Source organism: Rhopalosiphum maidis, chromosome 1 (assembly GCF_003676215.2).
Source record: "Rhopalosiphum maidis isolate BTI-1 chromosome 1, ASM367621v3, whole genome shotgun sequence".
Lineage (NCBI taxonomy): Eukaryota > Metazoa > Arthropoda > Insecta > Hemiptera > Aphididae > Rhopalosiphum > Rhopalosiphum maidis.
In genome coordinates, this window is record NC_040877.1 from 44,060,108 (window position 1) to 44,084,876 (window position 24,769).

Below are 24,769 nucleotides of genomic sequence, written 5' to 3' on the forward strand. Positions count from 1 at the left end.
AAAATAGGGACATGAGAAATTGAAAAAAAAGTAATAATTATTTTAATAACGTCAAAAACATTGTAATAATATAATATAATACATAGTTAATTTTATCGTTCATCCCTGCCGTGTTTTCTATACGGCGATGATTGTCGGCTTTGAACATTGCTTCATGGCAAGGAAGAATTTTCGGGGAAAGGACCCAAGACCGTCACCATGGCAACCTAGGCTCAGATCAATAAAATAATAATAAATTACCCCCAGCTACAGCTTCGTGAGCTCTGCGCTCGCATTTCATATCCGACAGCGGTTTTCGACGATCAGCGGTTGTTGACGAACAGCTAAAAGTATCGCTCACCACCGTTCATCATCCCGCCCAAAGATGATAAAGATGTTGGTCAAATACTACTACGAGTGCAGAAGAAGAACTGTGAGAAGATCGGCTAACGAGTATTTTTGCTTCTTGATCAACAATCCTCGCACGGTTTGCAGAATTATGTCAATGATGATTTTGGTTAGTCGCGATTTATAATTTAATTGATTAGTAATAGGCATCATATTGTTATTATGACAATTTTAAATTTGAATTATTCACTTTTCATGGCATAATATTAGGAATTGTTTATGTAACAGCCAACTATTCATTTTTATCGTTCATTCGGTTCGCCGATCGAGTTAGTTTCATTATTGATTTTCCCACCCAGTTCACACTCCTCCATGTAAACGTAGGGTGGTTGGCCACCCCAATTGTGCAACAGGGCTGGATTTAAAAGGGTGTTAGTTTTGACCGAATCCGTTAGTAAAAGAGAGAGCGCTGACTTATCCAATAATAAATTATTAATGTACATATCAGCCGGGAAGATGGCGGATTCGGGACTCGATTTGTGAGGGTGTGCGGAGTAGTTAAGGGGTTAAGATTCAAAGACTATGTATATCGTGCAAGATCTCCAATTTTTAACATAACGTTTACAAAATATAATATTCTTACGTTAGTGTTAAAGGAGTCCATTTATTACATCATACCTAACTATTAATGACATTAAGGTTTAAAATAGGTGACTGAAATTGTTTTTATTTTGACGGAGCATATTAATATACTGTTTCAAAGCCTTAGATTGAGAAGATTGAACTATCTTAGGTGTCACGATCTAAAAAATAAAACCAAATGCACAAATAGAGAAAAATGCAAATAAATTTAGATCTTTCACATACCTAAATGTTCGTTTACTTATCAAATATCAATTATCATATTATACTACACACGTATGTATACATAAGCTATAACTATTATGAATCACCTATAAATGATTCCGATTTACAAATTCCACAAAAGAAACGTAATCAAGAATCGGATATTGTATATAGTAAATATATCGATGGGTATTCAAGTCCACAAAGTAATAATAACTATACCTAAACCTCCTTATATTTGATGTGCATTATGTATATAATACTGTTTGATTTTATTTAATATATTATATTAACTACTTTAATAATTAAATCAATTAGAAACAATAAATTGATTGAAAATTATTGAAAGTGTATTTAATTGATTATTAATTATTATACTTACTCGTATGTATTTTTTTAGGTAATATTATCCTCACTTAGCACAGATTACGTACTCCAAGTATTAAACGCACAGAAAATCAATCTGAAAAATAATGATTTTGCCAATCCTAGTAAGTCTAACTAAATGCATTATATTTTCTAACACAAAAATTATTGTTCACAATAATATTATTATAATTGTTAAAGTGCCTCATGTATTTAATTATATTTGCAAAGTATAATTGATATATCATTATCATGGGAAATTTATTTATTTCCATAACGATTTAAGATTATACAGTATACAGGTTACTTAATGTGACAACGTAGCTTTATATGCTAGATGCCCAGTATTTATCTTCAATTACGAAATATGAGAAGCACGCCTAGCTCCCAAGCGGTTATATTGTGACAACATTTTTATTTCACTAGAAAGTTTATAATTTTAATTTCTAATATCCGTATTTCGTATATACACTGAGAGCGCTAGTTGTGTTTCTTATTACTATGCTGCACAAATGGATTTTGGCGATAAATAATAATCTATCGATAAATCGTTCACTCTACCAACAATTATCAAACGAATGTAACAATTATTTTAATAGTTGTTTGAAAATATGTTATAAAATTGTATAAAAATTTCAAAAAAAATTCTCCCAAAAATATTTAAATTTAAAGTATATAGCATGGAATATAATGAAAAATACTTTTAAAATTTTAAAAATGAAAAAATTATTTTAAACTTATTGCTGTTATTTTGTTTCATAAGTTTATCTGTATACATATATAGGTTTACATCTTGATGTGGAAGCGGAGTTATTACAAATCAACATGAGCCTAAAAAATTTTAATAAAATTTTTCGCTTTTTCGTGTGTCATTTGGGTTATGTGAGTATTTTCCTTTTTGCCAACGTTCTTCTGTTAAAGGCAACGTACAAGGTAAGCTATTGCAGACTTATTATGACATTATTTGTCTTGTTGAAATGTGTGCGTATTATGAGCAGTACAATCATGTCTCAGTACCTACCGCATTATGTGTATAGTCATTTATTTGAACCAATAACAAATTCCATAATATGTAGGTATATTTTCGATAATGAATGTATAAAAATATTTAATAACTATAGAAAATATATCTAATATAGAAATCCGAGGACATTATCAGTATCAAGTGTAGCTAAGTGGACAGCCTCGCATATCTTTTAGCTTTAAAAAAAACTAATTTTCATAATTAATATTTCTTTTACTGAATTGTTTCTGGTTACAATAATATTAATACAATTATATATAAGTACATATAGGCTATAATTAACGATTATTAATTAATAATTAGAAGTTTTAAATACAGTATACTCTCGATTGTCCACGAGCCGACAATTCGCTTTGTGGATTATCCGTTGTCTTTCACGAAATCATCTACATACCTATATATGTATACAAATATATATATATATATATATCTTTGCATTATCGGTTTAATTTAATGCCATGCATATTAAATACTAGCTGTTCCGTCATGGCGTTGTCCGTGCATTAGATGCGTTAATAATGTGAAGCTCACCTCGATCAAACGGTTTTCAAAATGTATTCGAATAAATACGTGTTTAACAGTCGCAAGATGCAACGGACGTGAAATACGTCAGACGGCAGCGGCGTTATTATTTAGAATGTACTATTATGTATATATTTATTAGTTTAATAAAAAATTCCAGTCGAACCTATCCAATAGTTGCATGTATTTTCACGACTCCACAAAGGAAAAACATATTCTCATTTCTCAGTATAACTTTATCAAAAAGTTTGACCACCCTTGGACTCTAAAGTAATCTATTTACTTTATTTTTTCACCGAACCACTGGGTCTAGATACTTGTACAGAGGTTCCTTGAGGGGCCTCGCTATGGTTATTATTTAAGGGACAACATATTTTAGGTAATTCATAATCTCGTCTTAACTGCCCGAGATCTACGTGTTAGTTGTTAATGATTATTAGTGCAAGTGAAATTCAATGAGGGTACCGGCTGGAGTCATCGACGGTTGCCACTCTCGTACGCGCATGCACATGTAAACAACTCGATAACAATACAAATTCACTATACCAATTTTACGAAAACTTACTTATTGATTTTATAAGCTTAAGGTTAGTTAACATTGTCTGATCTTCATTCTGAAAAAAATATTTAAATTCAGCAGAAAAATATCTGTAGATCGTACGAAACATTCCGGTTTTAATTTAAATTTTAAATTTAATATTATAATTTGAAAAAATTCATATTTTCAAGTTTTTATTACCACTTCATTAAAATATAAGATTTAATTGTTAAAAAGTATTCCGTACGATCTATAGACAATTTTCTGCAGAGTTCGGATTTTTTTCAGAATCAAAATCGGACATCTTAAACTAACTTTAATTTTGTCAAAACTTTACGTCTTTTGAGTTCAAATTGGTGGTAGTAGCAAGGCCCATTAAACAATGTAGGAGTGAACTAAGAAAGGATTTTTCAAAATTCGACCTCTAAGAGGGTAAAAGGGTTTTTTATATGGCTATAGATATATGTATTTTTTAGTTGTTTAATAATTGTTTGTTATTTTTTCTAAGCGGTTGTTAGGATACTAAAATATGTCTAATTACTTTAGATATGTTTTTTTGAATTAATTTTGTAATTAATAATTAACTTTATCGGATTAAATTTATTCCTATGACTCTCACAAAGAATGTGGCTTTCTATTGATAAAATAATTTTCAAAATCGGTTCAGTAGGTCCAGAGATTACCCCTAACAACGTCAAAAAACGACTTCTCTCTATATAATAGTATATATAAATATAATTTTATTGAAATTAATTTATGAAGTATGACATAACGCTGTTTTTTTTATATGGGTTATGCTATTTTAGAATGAAGACACTAGAAATATATTAAAATTTAAAATAACCTTTTTGTTTTGGCTTTATAATTTTGATCTTGCCCTGGGTGGGATTTTATCCTGTAGGCGCGCTTGTTACTCACATGATATCATACATTGTGTGATATATAGTATCCGTAGCAATTTATAGCGTAATATAGTTTTATTTATTTTAGTTTTTAGTTAATTTTACATTCAGAAGAATCCATTTTATTCGTTTGTCCCTGTATTAAAATAATTTGACGTGTTATCAAATTTAAAAGAAAAAAATATTATTTACGTATGGTTTATAAGTTATAAACATTTTACAAATTATATTTATTAATAAATTTTAAAATACTCATAACTTTCTTCAAAATTTTAATATGAAAATTTAAGTGGCCTTAAATAATATTCTTATCCTCAAATTTGATAAAAAGTTAATTCACTATCAAAGGTACTAAAAATAACATACGAGTAGTAAAACGGATAATAATTCTGAACGTATAATTTGAGACGGAGATAACACAATACGGGTACGACATCTTTTTAAAACATTTTCACGAATACAAAAATAAATAATTTAATTGTTAAATAAAAAAAAATATTACTTACCTTTTAAATAATGGGCCATTATCAATTATTTAGTGTTATGATTATCCTATATTTAACCTATCGAAAAGAAATACTTATAGGATAGCAGAATAGGTATAAAAAAAAGTTGTTTGTAATTTTGTAATTCAATAATTTTATCACATAAATTTATCATACATTGCAGATGATTATTATTTATAAAATTTCGTTTAAGTGAATATAGTAAATGATATAATGTATTTAAAATTCAGAATGTGTGTTTAACTATTAATTATATAGTCTTAATGATATTCCACTAAATCGGCAAATTAATATTAAATTATTCATAATAGGTATATAGTTTTATTTTTATATAGTATTCAAATGTTTTAAGAAATCAAATCTATAACAGATAACAACTATGTACAATTGTACAAATAAATATTTGAAACATATAAATTTCAATAATTGATAAATTATTATAATATATTTTAATAACATATCATATGAATGTTTGATTAATATACTTTATATATCTACCTATTATACCTATACTTACTAATGAAAATTATTAAATTCTTTTAAACCTTTTTTTATTCAGAGAAACCTTCAGAGTATCAAAATTTGGTTATTTGTACATATATCACACATGACTTATTCATTATCTATAAATGTTTGGATTGGAATATATAAAAATTCTTATTGCCTTCTAACTCTTACAGTGTTCAATACTAGTAAGTATACTAAATTATTATTAAAGTGTTGTTATATGAATTATTATTTATAACAATAATAATTATTATTTTCATTACTTCTAGTCCTTTATCTTCTGTTCATATCGCTGGTGATATTGTTTTGGATGAATGAGCGCTACTTTCGTTGCGTACACGAAAGAGCTGCAGTTTTACGTCGACGACGCACGATGGCTTTATAAAAAGGAAAAAAAATCTAAATTACTAGTCAATATATAGAATACAAAAATAATCAATCATATTATAAAAATTAAATCTTAATTATTTGAGCATAAAGTGAGAGATATATCATTGTCCACTTTATAAAATGATACAGTAACAATTAAATTCCAAAATTATTATAAAAAACTTCTGAATATTCTTAGATATTGTTACCTAAGGGTTAACATCCAGTAATGATTGATTTATCGAGCATTTCAAAAATTGTCATAAAAATCATAACAAAAATCACTTTTAAAAAAAAATTTTTTAAAGCAAGAAAATTATGTCTAAAAGTAAAAAAGATTTCCAACACATTTAATACAAACACAATTAATAGAGTTCAGTTACTTAAAAATTGACCTTGTACAATAAAATATGTTTTACCAATAAAATGCAATGGTTAAACACACGAACAAACATTATAAGATCTTATTTGTGAATATATTACTTCATTATCACAATTTATTTTTAACAAATCGCCAACAATTAATAATCAAATTTCTTACATTTACAGACAACAAATAAAAAATGAAACTGCTTAAAAACCAATAATTACAAGTAGTGGTGTTTAAAATTTGATGCCGATAATAAGTTTTTAAAGCGGTTCTCACAGTCAATTATATTAAATATTTAAATGTATTTATCATATTATGGTCATTAATAAAATATGTCGGTTACTATATTGGTTTGTATGATGATTATAAATGTATATATGTATTACTTAATCGTTCTCAGTACAAACTTATTTTGCTATTTTGAAAAACAAAAAGTTACCATAATATGAATTTAAGTATAAATTTAACCTAACGTTAAATATGTAATAACGTATATAATGCCGTATTGTTTTATTAAGCAAATTAAATTCAATAGTTAAATGCTTAAACAATCAATGGAAAATAATATTATTCAATTAAATTTAAATGCATTTATGGTCGTCAACAAAAAGTTATCGACAATTATAAATCTAACCGAACAACCGAACGATAAATAATTTTTAATATGTAGTGTTCACGTGATTTATCTAATAAAGTGCAATAATTAATCAGTAATCACATGCATTATCTATATTAATATACAATAAATGATTGATCTACCTCCTAATTTATTTTTTACGTTCCAGTAATGAACATAATATTTGAATGTTATCTAAAACATAACTACTATTAATTATTCCAGATTTTTTCAATGTTACATTTTGTTACTATGACCTCTCACAGTCTCGCCCCTAACAAATTGATACTGAATATCTGAAATCTGAATTATATACCATTATGGTACAAACAATAATAATAATAATAATAAATTATTGCAATTATTGCGCTTGTGTACTATTTTATTAGTAATCGGACCATACAAAAATAGATTGTTAAAACAGTAAAATTAAGTGGAATAATATTTATTATAATAGTATAAAAACTACTTATTAATTATTGAAAATATGTTTAACCTACTTTATTGAAATATCAGAAATAACACTAAAAATTATTAATATTTATAACTTTAAAGTTTGTTGGGTTAACTTGGATGTACGACCCATTGTTATACTATAAACTTAAAACAGTTATTATTATTGATAAATGTATACATTTATAAATAACAGTAAAATTGCTCGATTGATGAATCATCCGTTTAAAAATATGATTATAAATTTATAAAAATGAAATACAATTGGTACATCTTTTTATCTACTCGAAAAATAAAATAATTTCTGAGAACTGTGTGAACTCAATGCCTATTTATATCATTTTTAACATATATTTAACAGATCATATTAAGAGTGGCCGTAGCTCAAAGTAAATTTGACAATTATGTAATACTATATGTTGTATTTTTTGTTTAAATATATATCAATAGTTTTTCAATACTAAATAATTTAACAAATTAAGATATATTATTATACAACTTTTTTTTTTTTGATTTTATATTTATCACTTTAAAAATATAATATTTTCTTTAGATCAATTTTACCTGGAATGTTTAAATCTTATAGATAATATTTATATTAATGTTATTCTGTTATATGTATAATACCTATCAATATGTGTGTTTAAAAAAGTATGTTTCATCAATTTATATTTAATTGAAATGATTGAAAATAAAAGAAACTATATTTAAAAATATAAAAATCTTATACTATACAAGTATTTAATTATTTAATATTTATTTATGGTGTATTATTATTTATTTCTATAATATCGTTCAGCCATACAAAACATATATATTTATAATTTATAATAATATAATATGATTGTATATCAATCCGAGAAAATCGCTTTACTGTATAGTAGTTGTCGAGTGAATTTCTAATTTAGTATATCACTATAATGGATGAGTTAAATTTGAGTTCAATGATAAATTATTGAATACAAAAAATTGATTTTGAGCGGAGATAGACTTATACTTCGTAGTATATTTTGTTATATATTTATTACTTATACTATTAGCTATTATATACTATAGTAATTTATTTTTCTTTTAGTGATATGAAAGGTTGAACTAAGTTTAAAAAAAAATAAATCTCAAATATCATAACAAAGTAATTATTACAATATTATTTCATATAACATATCATATAATATTACTAGGTTATTATTAACTTAATATTCAGTACTTTAACGAACTTACTGTAGAAGTGTAGAACATTATTATGATTAGGTTTGTTTTGTAACATATAGCTAAAAATTAGTCTAAATATTTGAATTCGTTACTGTGAAGTTCTATCAATGGATAGATGATACTTTCTTTAAGACTACAGTATAATGATCACACCTATAAATCGCTTAAACTTTTGTAAAAAAACATATTATTTACTGTTTAATTATACAAAATATATAAATTATATATTATATTGAAGATTTAATTGTGTGAAGTAAATAATACTACATATATATACTAGTATCCCGATAATTGAGTGAAAGAGAAAGAGCGAATAAAAATATGAGCGAAAACATACAGAGCAAAAAAAATATAATATTATAATATAATTAAAATAAATTATTTGCACATACATATAATTATATGATTATATTATATTATACTATAGAATAAAAATAAATAATAAATTTAAAAATAATAATAAATATTTCATATTTGCCATACTTAATGAATGTTGAATTAATATATTTATACTTGCAATGAAAAATTATACGCGATACCTTTTAAATATTGAAGTATCGGAATATTATAATAATCGTCAACAATATTTTTTAATTTTTCCGCAGAAACATATATATTTTTTTTTTATTGGACGAACGTATGCCACTATTCATTTGATGTAACTGCATATCCACTAAAGTCTGTTGATTTTGAAGGGCTTTTATGAACCTCCAAATTGTTGGATTACACGACCCTAATGGACAATGAAGCCTCTATTCCAGCCTAAAACAAGTATAATTATATAATATACAGGATTGCAAGTTATCAACTAATTTCTGATTACCTTAAATAGAGTTATTCGTTTGTTGTTTGCTTCATTCTACATCTGTATTGAAAATATTGAATTTCTTCTTTCCTGTCTTCGAGTTGGTCTGTTGATCTGGTATTTTTAGTGGAATAAGCACTCACCCAAACGATTTGTAACTTTCTATACACCCAAACAGGTCACATTTTGTTTCGATTCACTCAAACGTTCTACGTCCTTGAATATTAACTGTTACCACCTGTTTTTTCCGTGAACATTTTTTGGAATCAATACAACTGTTGCAATAATTCCCGACCCTATAACGCTTCGGCGCGGCGGCAGAGCAAAAACCTCAACGCACAATATATATATTATTATACATACGTCATTTTTCCCACGCACTGAACCAACATTAGGTTTATAATTTAATACGACATTTTTAAAACGAAACAATTGTTTTTACCATTAATAATGGTAGTAATAAATTAAATACTAATAACTTGTAACAATCAATTATAGCGTGGTTTTCTAGTTAGAAAAATTAATAATAAAATATGTATAAGAATTTATAAAACTTAACAGAGCCGTACCGAGTAATTTTTTATCCTGAGGCAGAACTCTATACTAATACGCCTCTTAGATTGTGAGAAGTGACACACTCACATCTTTCAATATTTTTTAATAAGATTCAGAAAAATCTGAAAATTTGTAATTAGGTTTCGAACAAAACAAGAAATACTATTTTCAACCACACCCACAAGTATATAATACACAACTCCTTTAATTATTTTTATAGTAAACAAATACAATTGAAATTTACAAATTATTAGGTATTTCAAAATCAAAATATTAGTTAATAATAATTAAAATAAAATAAAAATAATAAAAATAATAATTATTTATAACAGAATTTTCTTTGCTTTTGTGTGTCAGCAAATTTGTCAATAATTTCTTCATTATCCAATTTACTAGCGATCAATGTTTTTATTGAAAGTATGGCCATATTTGAAAATCTATCCTGAACCATTGTAGATCTTAAGTAAGTTTTTATCAATTTAGGTTTGCCGAAACTTCTTTTACGTGAAGTAATAAATAAGTTTGTGACGGGCATTGAGAGAAAAATCATTATAGCAATTCTTTAAGCTTATAATCATGAATCAAATTCTAATAAACCTAAAAACGTTACTGATTGAATAGACGAATAGTTGGCAAAATTTATAAAGCTTCTTGTTTAAAATCTTTAATTTCCTCAGTATTTATACCTTTATTATATTTTGATCAGCTGTTTTTTTGCAAATCGTGTGAATTCATAATAGAATGAATAACTGAAAATAAATTCAAAATCGTTTGATATTTCCATAGTTATTGTACACCACAATATCATCTTAATAAGAAGAATATCTGTTGAGTCTGATTGTAAAGCAATAAATGAGTAATCAATGAATAAATATATTTTATATTAAAAATATAATATAACGTTTACGGATCGGTGCATAGTAATGCAAAATATTTAAATATTATATGGTCAACAATACGGTATTACCCATATGATACCTAATTAATACCTTTTCTTAAGTTAATAATTTAATATTTTCGCGCCCTCCAGCATCAGGCGCCCAAGGCAAGCGCCTCGCTCGCCTCGCCCAAGTTACGACTGATAAAATATAAAATTTTATACCTAAAAACTTGATAAATAATAAAATCTATTTAGTGATATTGTTTCAATTCCATTTTTGTTACAGTTTTCACAATAGGTATGTTTATCAAATTATATTAATAATAATATAAGTTGAACATTTTTATCAGACTGAGTACGTGTTATTTACGTACAATATTATGATAAAATATATAAATAGGTAGTATAGTCAATAGGTATCTGTTGAAACTGAAACTTTATTTAACTCATTAGGTTGGTGATGTGTAGGGAATGGATTTTATTGTAAATACATATTTTTATTGGAATGAGATATTTTAAATCTGATAAAAATGTGTACGATTTAGATCATTCTAAATGAAATAAATAAACCCAAATTTATTTAACATATTTAGGTATAAATACATATTTTTACATATTTGGTACATATCATAGTAATTTTGATATTTTCATTGATTTTCGCCGACGTTTAATATAATCTGCTTCGCCTAAATTTATAGCCTTCTAGGTCGAATTGAAGTCTTCGTTTTAGTAGTGTTTTAGTAGTAGGTATTATTCTTATTTACTGTATTTTTCATTTATATAATACTCGTATAATTATATAAAAAAAATGTTCGATAGAAAATTATTAAGGAGGCACGTGCCCCTCCTCCGAATCCGCCATTGTATATTAGTAAGTTTCATTATTAAATGGGGCTTACGGTTTGACTTCATTTCCATCCTTTGGGTGATGAGTTCAGCAATTCAACTCTATTTAATATTTTTACAACATACAATTGCATTCAGTTGTACTAAAATAACACACAAATTATAATTATAAATACCTATTATTATATTATCATCAGTTATTGGTAATTAATTGAAAGCTACTATAATTTATAGTAAGAACAATAATTATTTCGTGCTTAACGTTAAATCAGATTAAGATCGATAGGAGTATCGCATCGTACTACGTAGAGATTTTCGCTTCGTCCTCTGCGCCGTACTGTAATCGGGAAATACGCCAACTGTTGCTGTAAATCTGTAATATACGAGGAATAAACATCACGATATTTGAATTCTCCTTAATACATTGGAAACTAGGATAACTGTGTTAAAGTTTTGATAGATTTTAATTGAACTTGAGTTTCTAATAATTATATGCTGTTTAAAATTATTGGACGAATTTGTAAATTAGTTTTTAAGAGGTAAAATAAGGATAAACGGTGTAGTTGTTGATAGAAAAAAGTGTGTAGGAACTTTTGGAATCATTATATCTTGTTACAAAAAGTAATGTAAACAAGTAATGTATCAAAACGAAATAAAATAATAAAACATTTCCCAAAAACAAGTTTAGAACTACTGCATTATATAGTATCGTATATTATAATTTATAATATTCGATTATATTATACGAGTTCGGTCTTGCGCTCGTCTGGCTTTCACTTCTACGGGTGGAGGTCACTGACACTCATACACACAATAGTTAAACGTTATTAACAATTATTTTACCGCACCGCCACAACCGCATTTGGCCACAAACAAACTCCCCAAATATAGTCCGTAACGCAAACGTCCACGGACGCGTAACCCGGGGCAACCGGGCAAAAATCAATAAATTGTTATTAAAAATCGGCATAATATACCCATGCAATAGCACGCGGTCGCACGTTTCTTTTTATTACCTATCAATCCGAACGTAATTTATTTTTATACGATATATTATTGCCGTTATTATCATCATCATTCTGCGGATGGAATATTATTTACAACGTCTACAGCGGTGAATGATAAATCTCGAGAGCAAAACGATATAGTCCCGAATTCCCGATATGACAATATTACAAAAACCTTTTTTTATTATTGATATTACTATTATTAAGTATTCCTGACTTGAACTCACTATAATTCAAAATAATATGACTATCTTTTTTACATTTTGTATTCTTTTCTTTTAAAAATAAAAAAAAAAATAAAAGTGTATTTACAATTCACATAAAAATAAAAATATTATAATATTTATATTAAATTGTTAATTATATTTAAGTTTATTAAAAAAAAAAAAAAAAAAAAAATAGAAAATTAAACATTGAAAAGTATAATTAGGTTATCTTTCTGAATACTAAAATTAAAATAGACGATTATCTCTTTAAACTATCTATGGAACAGTGCAGGTCAACAATTGAACAACCGCCAACAGTCGATCCTCGTGTAACTATTTAATTAATTGTTTTTATTATTTTTTACTCATTATCAGAATATGACTCAGCTCTAGGTCACGTTTTTCAACAGTTTTAGGAATTTTGTGAAAAGATTATTCTGGAATTTTTTATTTAAATTAATTTTAAACCAAAATGTTTATTATATCGCATGGAACTTATTTTGAAATATCAAGTAGATTAAAATTAATAAACACAAATAATTTAATTCATGTAATATTGCAATACGAGTTTTAGGAAAATAAGCATGATGTTATAGACAATTATAATAATATTGTACCCGCATATTTAATGGTAGTGTTAGTAAGTAGACACCACAGGTCAGATTTTTGTACATAATAATATATCAATACGATATTAATATTATAGCGCATACGTGTCGATCTTTAATCTTACGAAGTGTTGCATATTATAATGTTCTGCGTAGTTCATTCTTATCTGGAAGGTGTATTTTAGATTCTGAGCGGAGCAATGAACATATTGATTTTACAATGTGCGTTTTTAATGTTGTTATTTTTTTTTATGTGTAGTATGTGTACATGTAGTGGGGTACTGGCCAAACAAGGGTATGGCGAAGTGTGCTAATTGCGAAGAGGCGCAAAATTCTGCTTTGAAAATAGTATTTTTATTCTACCTTCAAAACGACTTTTGTTTCATTAACCATTTTGAAATGTGTATGTTTTTTTGTTTATTTATACACACTACGTATGAATTTAATGACAAAGTTATGTAAATAGCATGGGAAAAACCCCAAATTGTTCCATTAATAATTATTGTCATTAACGTGTATATAAATAATTTTTTTTTAATTGGTAAATACTAAAAAGGTGCTTTTTTTCTAAGATAACCGGAGGTGTTAACGAGTCTTCCTACGCTATTATGTACATGATAAGTAGTCGAAAATATGATTTTTCACTTCAAGGGTGATTTTGAATAATAAATTAGATTTAATTTATACTTTAAAGATGTCAAAATTAAAAATTCCCAATATTTTTCAAAATAATAAAGAAAAATTTAAATTTAAAATTAAGGAAAAACTAGAGTTTTTATAAAAATTCATTTTTTGACAATATCGATTTTTTTTTTGTATGTAACTTAAAAACGAATTACAATAAATACTTGATGTTATTTTCACCAAATGGTTATATGGTAATTTAATATATACTGAATATAATTTTCAAAATAATTTTTGTATTTTTAAACTATTTATAAACATTTCAAATTATAATTTTTTTTTATTTTTCTGTAAATGGCAACGATTTTCACTTTATCAAAAAGCCCAAAAATATAATATAAAACTCGAATAAATTATTCTTAAAGATATATAAAATTTAAAACAAATAGATTCAATTTATTTTTATAAGTATTTTTATATGAAATTCAAATGCTAAAAAAATTCGTCAATATCACGAAAATTTTCATATTGTTTTCAGTTGAATGTATTGATTTCACAATGATGTGTGTTTTTTTTAAATTTATTTTTGATTTTTGTTTCTGTCATCACGTTTTTGAGTAGAAATAATGCTTTGATTTTTGACTTCAGCCTCTTTGAAAAAGAATATTCATCTAGTTGGTACTTTGGGGGATTAAAAGTAGAAAATGTCCAGTAGTTTTCAAAAGTGTCTGGGAAAACTCTAAAATAGTAACGGAAAACGGAAATTTTTACGTATAAATCAATATTTAACAAAATCGATTTTTTTATTTTGCTGTAACTCAAAAACGAATCATTGTAAATACTTGAAATTTTCACAAAATGTTTTTTTTGACATTATCTATTTACGATTAAATTTTCAAAATATTTTGATTTTTTTTAAGCTATTTATAGGCAATTGAAATTTTTGATTTTTCTAAGTTTTTTAAAATATGCAATCCAAAAAATTTTTACCTAAGGTTACCCAGCACAAGATTCTCCATAACTTTTTCTTCAAATAATTATTTTATATAAAATATTTTATGAGAATATGAAATTTAATTTTTTACGAATTCACATAACATAACGATATATTACAATTTAAATATTGCTAATAATATAATGTATATATAATATATCCTACTAATTATCCTAAATTGACAAATCATATCCGTTCAGAATCGTTGTTCGTGTATAAACGATAACTGTCATTGCATTCAAATTTAACACACCCATTATAGTGATCTACTCTCCGTTACTACTATACAGAAGAGCGATACTCACTTTTTATAGCCAAAGCTTGAACATTTAACTTAAAGTTCTTCATAAGTAGTACATATACTGAAACCAAAAAATGTATAGAATGTATACCTAAACATTTATTTTTTTTGATATTTTAAATTTCAATTTGGATAAAATTGCATAATATTTAAGTTATAAATAATGATTTTTATTATTTCTTTAGGATTTAAATATATTATTTTTGGAGATAGAACTTTTACCTACATATATTATACATGTATTTTGTACACACAGAATATTAGCATATTACATACTTGCACCAAGTGTAAAAAGTATCTATTAACACATTATAAAATACTCACATACTTAGATTCACAACATGTCATTGTTTTATCCAAACTTCTACTGAGAGATATGGCAAATATTTATATAGACCAAATAAGTAAATTTAATATTTAAAAAAATGAAATAAAAATAAAATAAAATGTTTTCATATCTCGATCATGTAGGTACACCAGTCACCAATGTGATATTGTGTTAATTTAACTTTAGTACCTACGACCTATCCATGAAGTAAACTTCAAAAAATAATTGGTAGAATTTCTTTAAAATTGGCATTTATTTTAACCTATAGTCTTTTTAAATAACTAGAGTTAGACCTGTACGCGTACAAACGTCTCGCCACTACGGAATTGTTCTAATCAATATGCTATTACTACTGCAGAGTAGGTACGAGGTATACAGTGTACATGTTGAGCCACGTTTATTGCCTTTTTATTGGTATCGAATACACGTTCAACATGTATTGTATACAAATGTCACTCAGTAGACAAAATGCACGAAAATGACTATTATAACTAAATATTCAAGTTTCATACAGTATCTATCCATGACGTGCTATTTAGACACTAGAAAAATGAAGATTTGACTTCATGATGTGTGTAATACCATAATGTGTAAATGTGACTAATATTTTCATAAGTGTCTAATAAAAATTCCATATAATATTATAGTCTATTTTCATACAACTTAAAGACAATATTATAATCATATAAATATATAATATTGTGCTGCAAAAACCGGACCTCCTGGGAAATCCTTATTTTTTCTAGTATGATGAATCTGTCCCCGCATGCCCCCACATAATATTATAATAGTATATATACTTAGTACAAAGTCAGTTGTGGTGAACTGGTGAAAAAGAAATGAAACACTTCAAACGATATGACGGATACCCTCAATCCAAATGTATATAATAATATTATAAGTTCTTGAAAACTACTATATTTGACGACAAAAATATGAAATTATATACGTGATAAAAATAAATAACAAAATAGCGAAAAATATTATACATGACGGTGGCGGGTTACAGCGGGGTCTTCGGTCGTTTTCGTTGATCAATCAACGTTCCTCGGACCATGTTTACAGATACACGAAATGACGATGACGGTGATGATAATAATAACGTAGTAATAATAATGTAACATTATTATTACGGGTCTCCCGGCTGTCCTTCTATTCAACCCACCACCTCTTTTCCTGGAATATATAGGTTAGGCGATGGAGACTTTTGCATCTCCTACCGAGCTGCTGACGTCTGTCGAGGTATGTCGAACACTATACTGACGTATCGTACGTCCTTGAACACGGTGAGGCTGTGGCGAGCATCCAGAGGGTGGATGTTTCACCGGACCGTGGCACGGACGGCGCCTGCATTTCGCTTTCGACTCTGACCGTGTATTCACTTTCGACGACAAACGACTTAAAATTTACAGGACATCCTATTAAGATATTCTGGTCATACATTCAACGCATAATAGAGTTGCAAAATATGTCCCTTTTGGAAAGGTTGTATAACGGTATCAGTGTTCAACGAAAGTTCACTAGATCCATGGCTTTCATACACGTTGTAAGTATGCGATTGTACTCATTTAATAATAATATTATAAACGTTATATTTAAATATTTTCCTAGTTTTAATTTATACTTAAATATATAATTAATTATAATATAACGTTAACGATTCATAACTATGATAAATAGTCGATAATATTTTATATAATACACCAAACATGAATCATCAAGCACGATTACTTCCATTCTTTCTATCAGTAATCAATGTATTAAAATTCTTATTATTTTTTTAATTATACTTATAAATAAGCATTATATTATATTAAGAATTTTCTCTACCATAATTTAAGGAGTATATTTTATGACCATGCAAACTTGTATTTTTCAAATGAGAACCGACCTTTTTAACAGTAAATAGTCAAGTAAATGATAAATGATTTATTTCTTAATAGTTCACTAATATCCTATAAATCAATCTTTTTCACTTTTAATAGAAAATACAAATACTTAGCAGATAACCACAATATGTTTATAGTTTACTGCAGTAGCTGTAGTTGTAGTTAATTAGATTTTAGTGATCTTAAAAAAAAATGTATGTTATAAATTATTTTTAAAATAAATACGCATGATAATTCAAAACATTTTAATTGTTTTAAGCTAAATAATATATTATAAATCCAAATTTCATGTACGCACAAAGAATTCCTTAAATGGTAGGTATATAAAAATCTTAACTAAGTGTTTGAAAATTTGGTTTGTAATTACCTTAGTATATGGTTTAAAATTCAAATTATCGGAATTCATTATAATTATTAAGGGAAAAAATGGATAGAACATTGAATATGTTTGGTGAAACCCTTCTTATAAACATACATATATTCACTTCAATATGATAGGACGCTCATCGAATAAAAAAAAACCATCAAAAAATAGCTTTAACCCTGCATCATTGACAATTTTATTTTATTTTTCGACCGTGATACGTCACTGGCATTTTACTTACATTTTATAAAAATAAAGTTATATTAATTAATTTAAAAAAAAAATTAGTTTATGCTCATCTTCCACCCTTACCATCCCAACCCGGCTCGAATCGTAAACAGTGAATATTGGTTATAACAAACTCATAGGGTAATATTGATTTGTTTGTTGTAAAAGTGTGAAATATTGGTATGTTTACAGTATATTAAACAAAAGTCAACCCATCACTAAAACTGATCCATAGTTCACAATGTTCACATAGTTGTACAATATAATATAATTATATTTAGTTTACACCAAAAGAATTTTTCATATTTTTTCCGCTCCATATAGTATATTTAAGAGATAACTGGTCGGCCACTTAGATTTCGTAACAGATATCACGATAAAGAGATAAGAGTATATATAATGTCTTAGTGAGATTAATGAGCGGTAGAAGAAAAGGGAACACTAATACGCTGTTTAGTATAATACATAATATTTTATTTGTATTTGCATAAAATATGGTAGGTAGTTTAAAAAAATTGTTTTTTTCCAGTATTATCTTAAGAATTTACGATTTTCTAATTTTGTAAAAATTTTTGTAAAATCATAATTTTCTTTTCATTTTGATATTGAAATACTGAAAAATATCGATCATAAATTTTGAACTTTTAACCGATAGTCACCTAACGGTGGGTCCTGAGATGCCCAATCGCGGCCCGAATCCAGATACCTAGTTGTATTTTGTCCTAAATATATAAGTATTCCGATTGCGTCCAAACACACATTGGTTCACAAATTAACGTAAAATTAATAAAATAGGTATATATAGGTTAAATAAAAATAAAGATGACTTTTGGCTTTTACAGTGGACACCGTTATGAGACTCACTTTGGGACCAGCGCCGAATGAATCTTAGAGGCAGTGAGAATTACATATTTAAGAATTTTATTTTACTACATACAGTGAAAACTCTTTATAACAAATATGAAGGAACCAAAAGATTTCTTTCGTTAAAGAGAGTTTTCGTAATAGAAAGGGTTTAAAAAAACAAAATTTTTGTTAGAAATTACGTCTATAATAAAATGAATACATTTTATATCGAAAATAATAGTATTATTACGATATTAAAAGTAGATAATGAAATAATGTAATCGTTCTTGGAAATTTCAGCATTTTTGACAATTACTTTTATAATTTATAATACTTAACAAGTAAATTGTGTTGTGAAACATAAAATATTGTTTCGTTATTGAGAGTGACTATACGTTGTACAGAATAAATTGACGAGTGGGTTATAAAGCAAACCAACCATTATTATATTATAATGTTTACGTTATATAGAGTTTTTCGTTGTAAGGAGTTTCGTTATAAAGAGTTTTCACTGTATTTTATTTTTATTTGTTAGTAAAAAGTTTGTAATTTTGATTTGTTTCGTATAATGTTATTTTTTTAATATTAACTATTCGTTGTATAACTCACATTATAAAGCATGAATCAAAACCAGTAATGACCAACAAAAATATGTAATTTCTGAAAACCAATTTATTCCTAAATTTTAACTAAAAATGTTTATTTTCTACCATTTTTTTAAAAGAAATTCGAGTCTTATCCGATTTTTTTTATATAATGTATGTATTTGGATAAGTCCGTACCGTTTCAGACGATTTTGAGTCTAATAAACGATTGAACCTTATATTCGTGAGTCTTATAAATGGCGTCCTCTGTAACACGTATTGTTCGATATACATTACAGAACATTTCTGAAATACAATAAATATACGATATACAATAATAGATGGTTTACAGGTAGTACATAACTGTATTCGTGAACAACGAGATATTACAGACGAGAATTTTCCGCGTTCAACTTAATTGAAAACTTTACAGATAGGTATTTATCAAACAAAAAAAAAACAATCAAAAATATCTGATTTCTTTGAAAACTAATACTACATTAATTTATTTCTTTATTTTACTATAGAGTACTTTTTATATATTGATAATGCATACATGCATACATCATTCGTGGAATAAATAAATAAATAAAACTTTAAAGTTAAATTTGTGTGGTACAAAACAATAATTTCAATAACTCAATTTTTTTTTTCCTCAGATTTATGCAAGTTGTTGAGGTTCCACTCTATTTTCATTAAAATGCTTCATGAATAGTATATTATACATATAAAATATAATCTAATTCATATTAATTTATTAAATGTTAATAAACGAAAAATATATAAAAAATAAGTATAAAATTCAATTCTTTATCTGATAATTCACATCCAAATATATTTCAATTTTTGGAAATTTTAAAACAATGCCATAATAAACATAGCAATAATATTAAAATATTAATTTTATAGTACAAATTAATAATATACAAATGGTCAAATAATCAAATCAATAAATATTCGAATAAAAAAAAATTAGATTATAGTGTCATATAGGTAGATTTTTATAACTTACTATCATTACAAACTAAAAATTACATATTACCTTGTTTTTAATTTTTAAACTTGGATTTGTACACATGTTTTTGTTATTAATATGATTAGCTGTTTACATAAGAGTACAGACTATGTATTGCATTTTTATTTTAGAATTTCTTATTTGGCATTGTTTAAAAATTTTCTAAAAACTGAAGTATACTTGGATGTGCAGCATTATAAAATAAAAGATTGAATTTCAAATGAAAACTTTTACACGCATTCGTTGTTAAATACATACTAGAACTACATATATTCCATATTTTCGGTCCGCCGTAACTGCGCAAGCATCGTGGCCATTTTATAATCTATCATCTTAAATCCGAGCATAAGTTTTTATTTTTATTTAAGTATGCACAACGAATTCGAAAAGTGTGTACATACTAAATACTAATAAATAAGATTACTGGGCACTGGCTAGATAGTAGGTAGTACTTACACTTACACTACACTATTCAAATTTTTAACCAGAGATAAGTATATTTTCAGTTTATAAAATAATAACAGATTGGCAATTATTTAATAATAATATGCAATTTGATTACTAAAAAAAAAAAGTTCACATTGTACTAAAAATTATAATCATATGGAAGTAGTGTAGAGAGCGGGGACTTTCCCCACAGATCTGTATCATAACATTGTACATTACAAAATGTGTATTGTGAATTTTTATGAAAAATAGGGATTGATCTTAATAAAATGAATCACTAACATAATACAATTAAATCTTTAGGTAGTTATAACTAAAAATTAATTATCTAATAAAAATAATGATAAACAATACATATAATAAACATCGTCGTTTTCACTGTACATTGTATAATTAAATTAATTTAAATTATAATTAAATATAGGTGAGATATTCGAAACTATATTTATATAAGTTCATTAAATGAAACTAAACTTTTTACAAAATTATACCTATCAATTTGATTGTCGTTATAGAATTTTATTTTTTTATTTATAAATTTCATACTAGTTTTTTCTTAAGTTCTAATTATTTTATTTTCATTATTATTGACAGAATTCATTCGTATGTAAGAATCTGTCTGCGTAACCAATACATTTTTAATAAAAACTGCAATATTTAGATGTGCTGAAGTAAATATATATAAGTAAATAATCACTAAATTTTACGTGAAAAGAGTCACTTAATTAAATAGATTTGTAATAACTTATAATTTTAAATAATAATATTTTAAGCAACTACTAGTTAGAAACTGATTAGTGATCATTGTGATTCATTGCAACTTAATTTTACTTTTACGCCGATATAGCAATATCATCATTTATTTTATAGTATGCGGGCATTTGGTGTTGAAAATATTATTATGATGTGGAGCTACAGTGCGTCCCATATTTCAAGTGGAAAATCAGAATCATCAATTTATCTGTTTTTAGTTATCTTTAATAGATTGAAAATCTAATGTTAATACGAAAATAATTAAATTCATATCAAAATATATGTATTGAACGTAAATTGGGATATTTATTTAGTCTTAAAAACCATTGAAAATAGTACTTTTTACCTTTAATGTACAGGCCGCAATCAGGTAAATAAAAAGGTTTCTTTGGGTCACAATTATCGACGCCCGGTTGGTTGGTGGGTGGGAGCAATAATTATTTTGGAACGTTGCCAAAAAACAAGTACCCATAGATCGGTGGGTTAGGTTAGGTTAGATATGCCCATAGATCGGCCTGATCTATAATCATAACTACCCTATAAATAATTTTTAATATTTATAATTTATTTATATATTTATGCTTTAGTGTTATCTAGGAACAATGGACGTAATCAAAATATATAAGATAATGAATATGTGCTTGCTGTGGATTTTGGGATTGTCTCCCAAGTTTAGTAAGTGTGCTATTTTATAAATAAACATACAAATTAATTATCATAGTCTATATTTTAATTTAATTACCAAAGAAAATCGTAATTATAATATGAATATGTCGTAACAATTAACTTATTTTTTTTTTTTTTACATCTTAAATTAATAAGTATTCGATTAAACAGTGAACATGTTTGCTATTAGCAAAAAAAAAATAAATTTACTAAATAATCAATAATTTGGTCAAAATATTCTGCCTTCCCAAACGATTTAGTTCATAGTGAAAAGAATAATACTGGCTTTCATCTATAAAGTATATTTGAACTTTAAAATTAATTTTACTATTAATAAGGCTTTGTAAAATAGCTTTTCTAAATTTTAAGAATTTAATACATAATTATTAGTAATATGTATTATATTTTTTATTTTATTTATTTGTACTTATATTTTTTTTAAATTATAATATTATCGACAGTAAATAGGTACACGTTCAACATATATAAATGATCAAAATAAAACGAAAAAAATATATCTCTCGACCAGTATATTAATAAATATTAAATACTAATTACTATTTTTTATGCACAAAGTATAATTTAGTGCCTAACCACTAGTTTATTAGTCACTTCCTATATGACTATATAATAATACAATTATAAGGAATATATCCTATAATATAGAGTATATAGATTATACGGTGCATATTGCTCGTTAAAATATTTTGTCATGAAGTACTAAAAGAAAAAATAGAAAGTTGCATATGTGTAACAGGTGGTAAATAAAAAATAATTTAAGTATTTTTTTTTAAACTAAATTAATTGGTGCACACAAATAGTGTACCAAAACAGGTAGATGAACCTTTTTGAACGAATTGCGTCCTGGACGCAATTCGTGTTACCTTTTAACTTAACATTTTTTTTAGGTTTACAGTGGTTTTCAAATTTATTTTTAATTTTGATATTTTTAAATATTAATCATTAACATAATATTATTAAATGAAAACTTATTTTTAGTAATTTGTACTTTTAGGCGTTTTAAACTTTGTGTATTCCGCGGCGTTTGAATTATATTTCCTAGAACGAGAGTTTGCTAACTATTTATTAATTAGTAGATACACGCATAAATAAAAATTCAATATTTCCTCCGGAATTATGGACAGAAAAAAGTTCCAATCAACAAAGAACAACTAACTAATGTGTTTTATTATGACTTATAATTTATATTATTATATTTTTACAATTAAATTTCAATTTTTTATATAATCTAGCATATCTTTATTAATTATTATGGTAATTTAGCTTTAGGTGCTACTTACAATAATTAACTATAGATGAAAAAGTAACTATAGTTCAAAAAGGTTCGTCTACCTATTTTAGTACGCTATTCGTGTGTAACCAAATAATATTTGTATCCACATTAACATAAAATCTTTATAGTTAAATATATTGATTACATTAGTACCTATTAACCAGTCTTGTAAAGTATTTGAGGAAAAGTATTTGATTACATGTACTTAAATACTTTTTAAATACTTTTTAATATAAGTATCTGTTAAGTATTTTAAATACTCTCTAGGACGTACCTATTTGTATTTAAAAATCAAATACTTTTATACAACTACTTTTGATAAACGAATTATTCGTCAATTGTCACATGTTTTTTTTTTCGAAATAATTATAGTATTTGTCTATTTTATTTATATTTTTCATTCATAAATGTTAAGAACTCCTGCCTCTATTGCTGATGTCTCGTTCATTTGTGAATGTGATTATTACAAAATATAAATATAATTAAATGCAACAAAATATTTTGGGAATGATTTTTTTTTTAATTGCTTTTTATATCCTCTTATTTTTATTTCATTAACAACCTACTACCTATAATATTAAAAAAATTGCTATAATATAAGAAGTTTTATTTATTCTCATTTCTTAGTATACAATTAAGTAAGTGGTACAAAAAGTTCTAATAATACCTAGTTGAATGTAACATGACAATTTTAAATTAGTTATTACAACATTAATTTGGAAAGGTAACTAGTAAAAAAAAAAAAGTATTTGAAAAGTATTTAAATACGTAACAGATATTTGTATTTGTTCTTAAATACTTTGAATTTGAAATGTATTTTAAATACCTTTTGAATGGATAAATGAATCTGTATTTAAAAACAATTTTAAAAGTATCTTACAACTTAACAAGACTGCAATTAATTTACATTTATAACGTTAATATTTAAGTTAATAACTAATATTGGCTTAATTTAACTATAATTCATATTA

The 24,769-nt window shown here is 25.8% G+C and overlaps 1 protein-coding gene across 1 annotated transcript; it reads left to right on the forward strand.

Annotated features, from left to right (window-relative positions):
• Positions 1–373: 373 nt before the first annotated feature.
• Positions 374–5,923, forward strand: LOC113561094. The gene is made up of 5 exons (XM_026967317.1): positions 374–496; positions 1,574–1,664; positions 2,324–2,472; positions 5,591–5,723; positions 5,808–5,923. Exons 1-5 carry the CDS (start codon positions 374–376, stop codon positions 5,921–5,923), a joined length of 612 nt encoding a protein of 203 aa, XP_026823118.1.
• Positions 5,924–24,769: the final 18,846 nt, after the last annotated feature.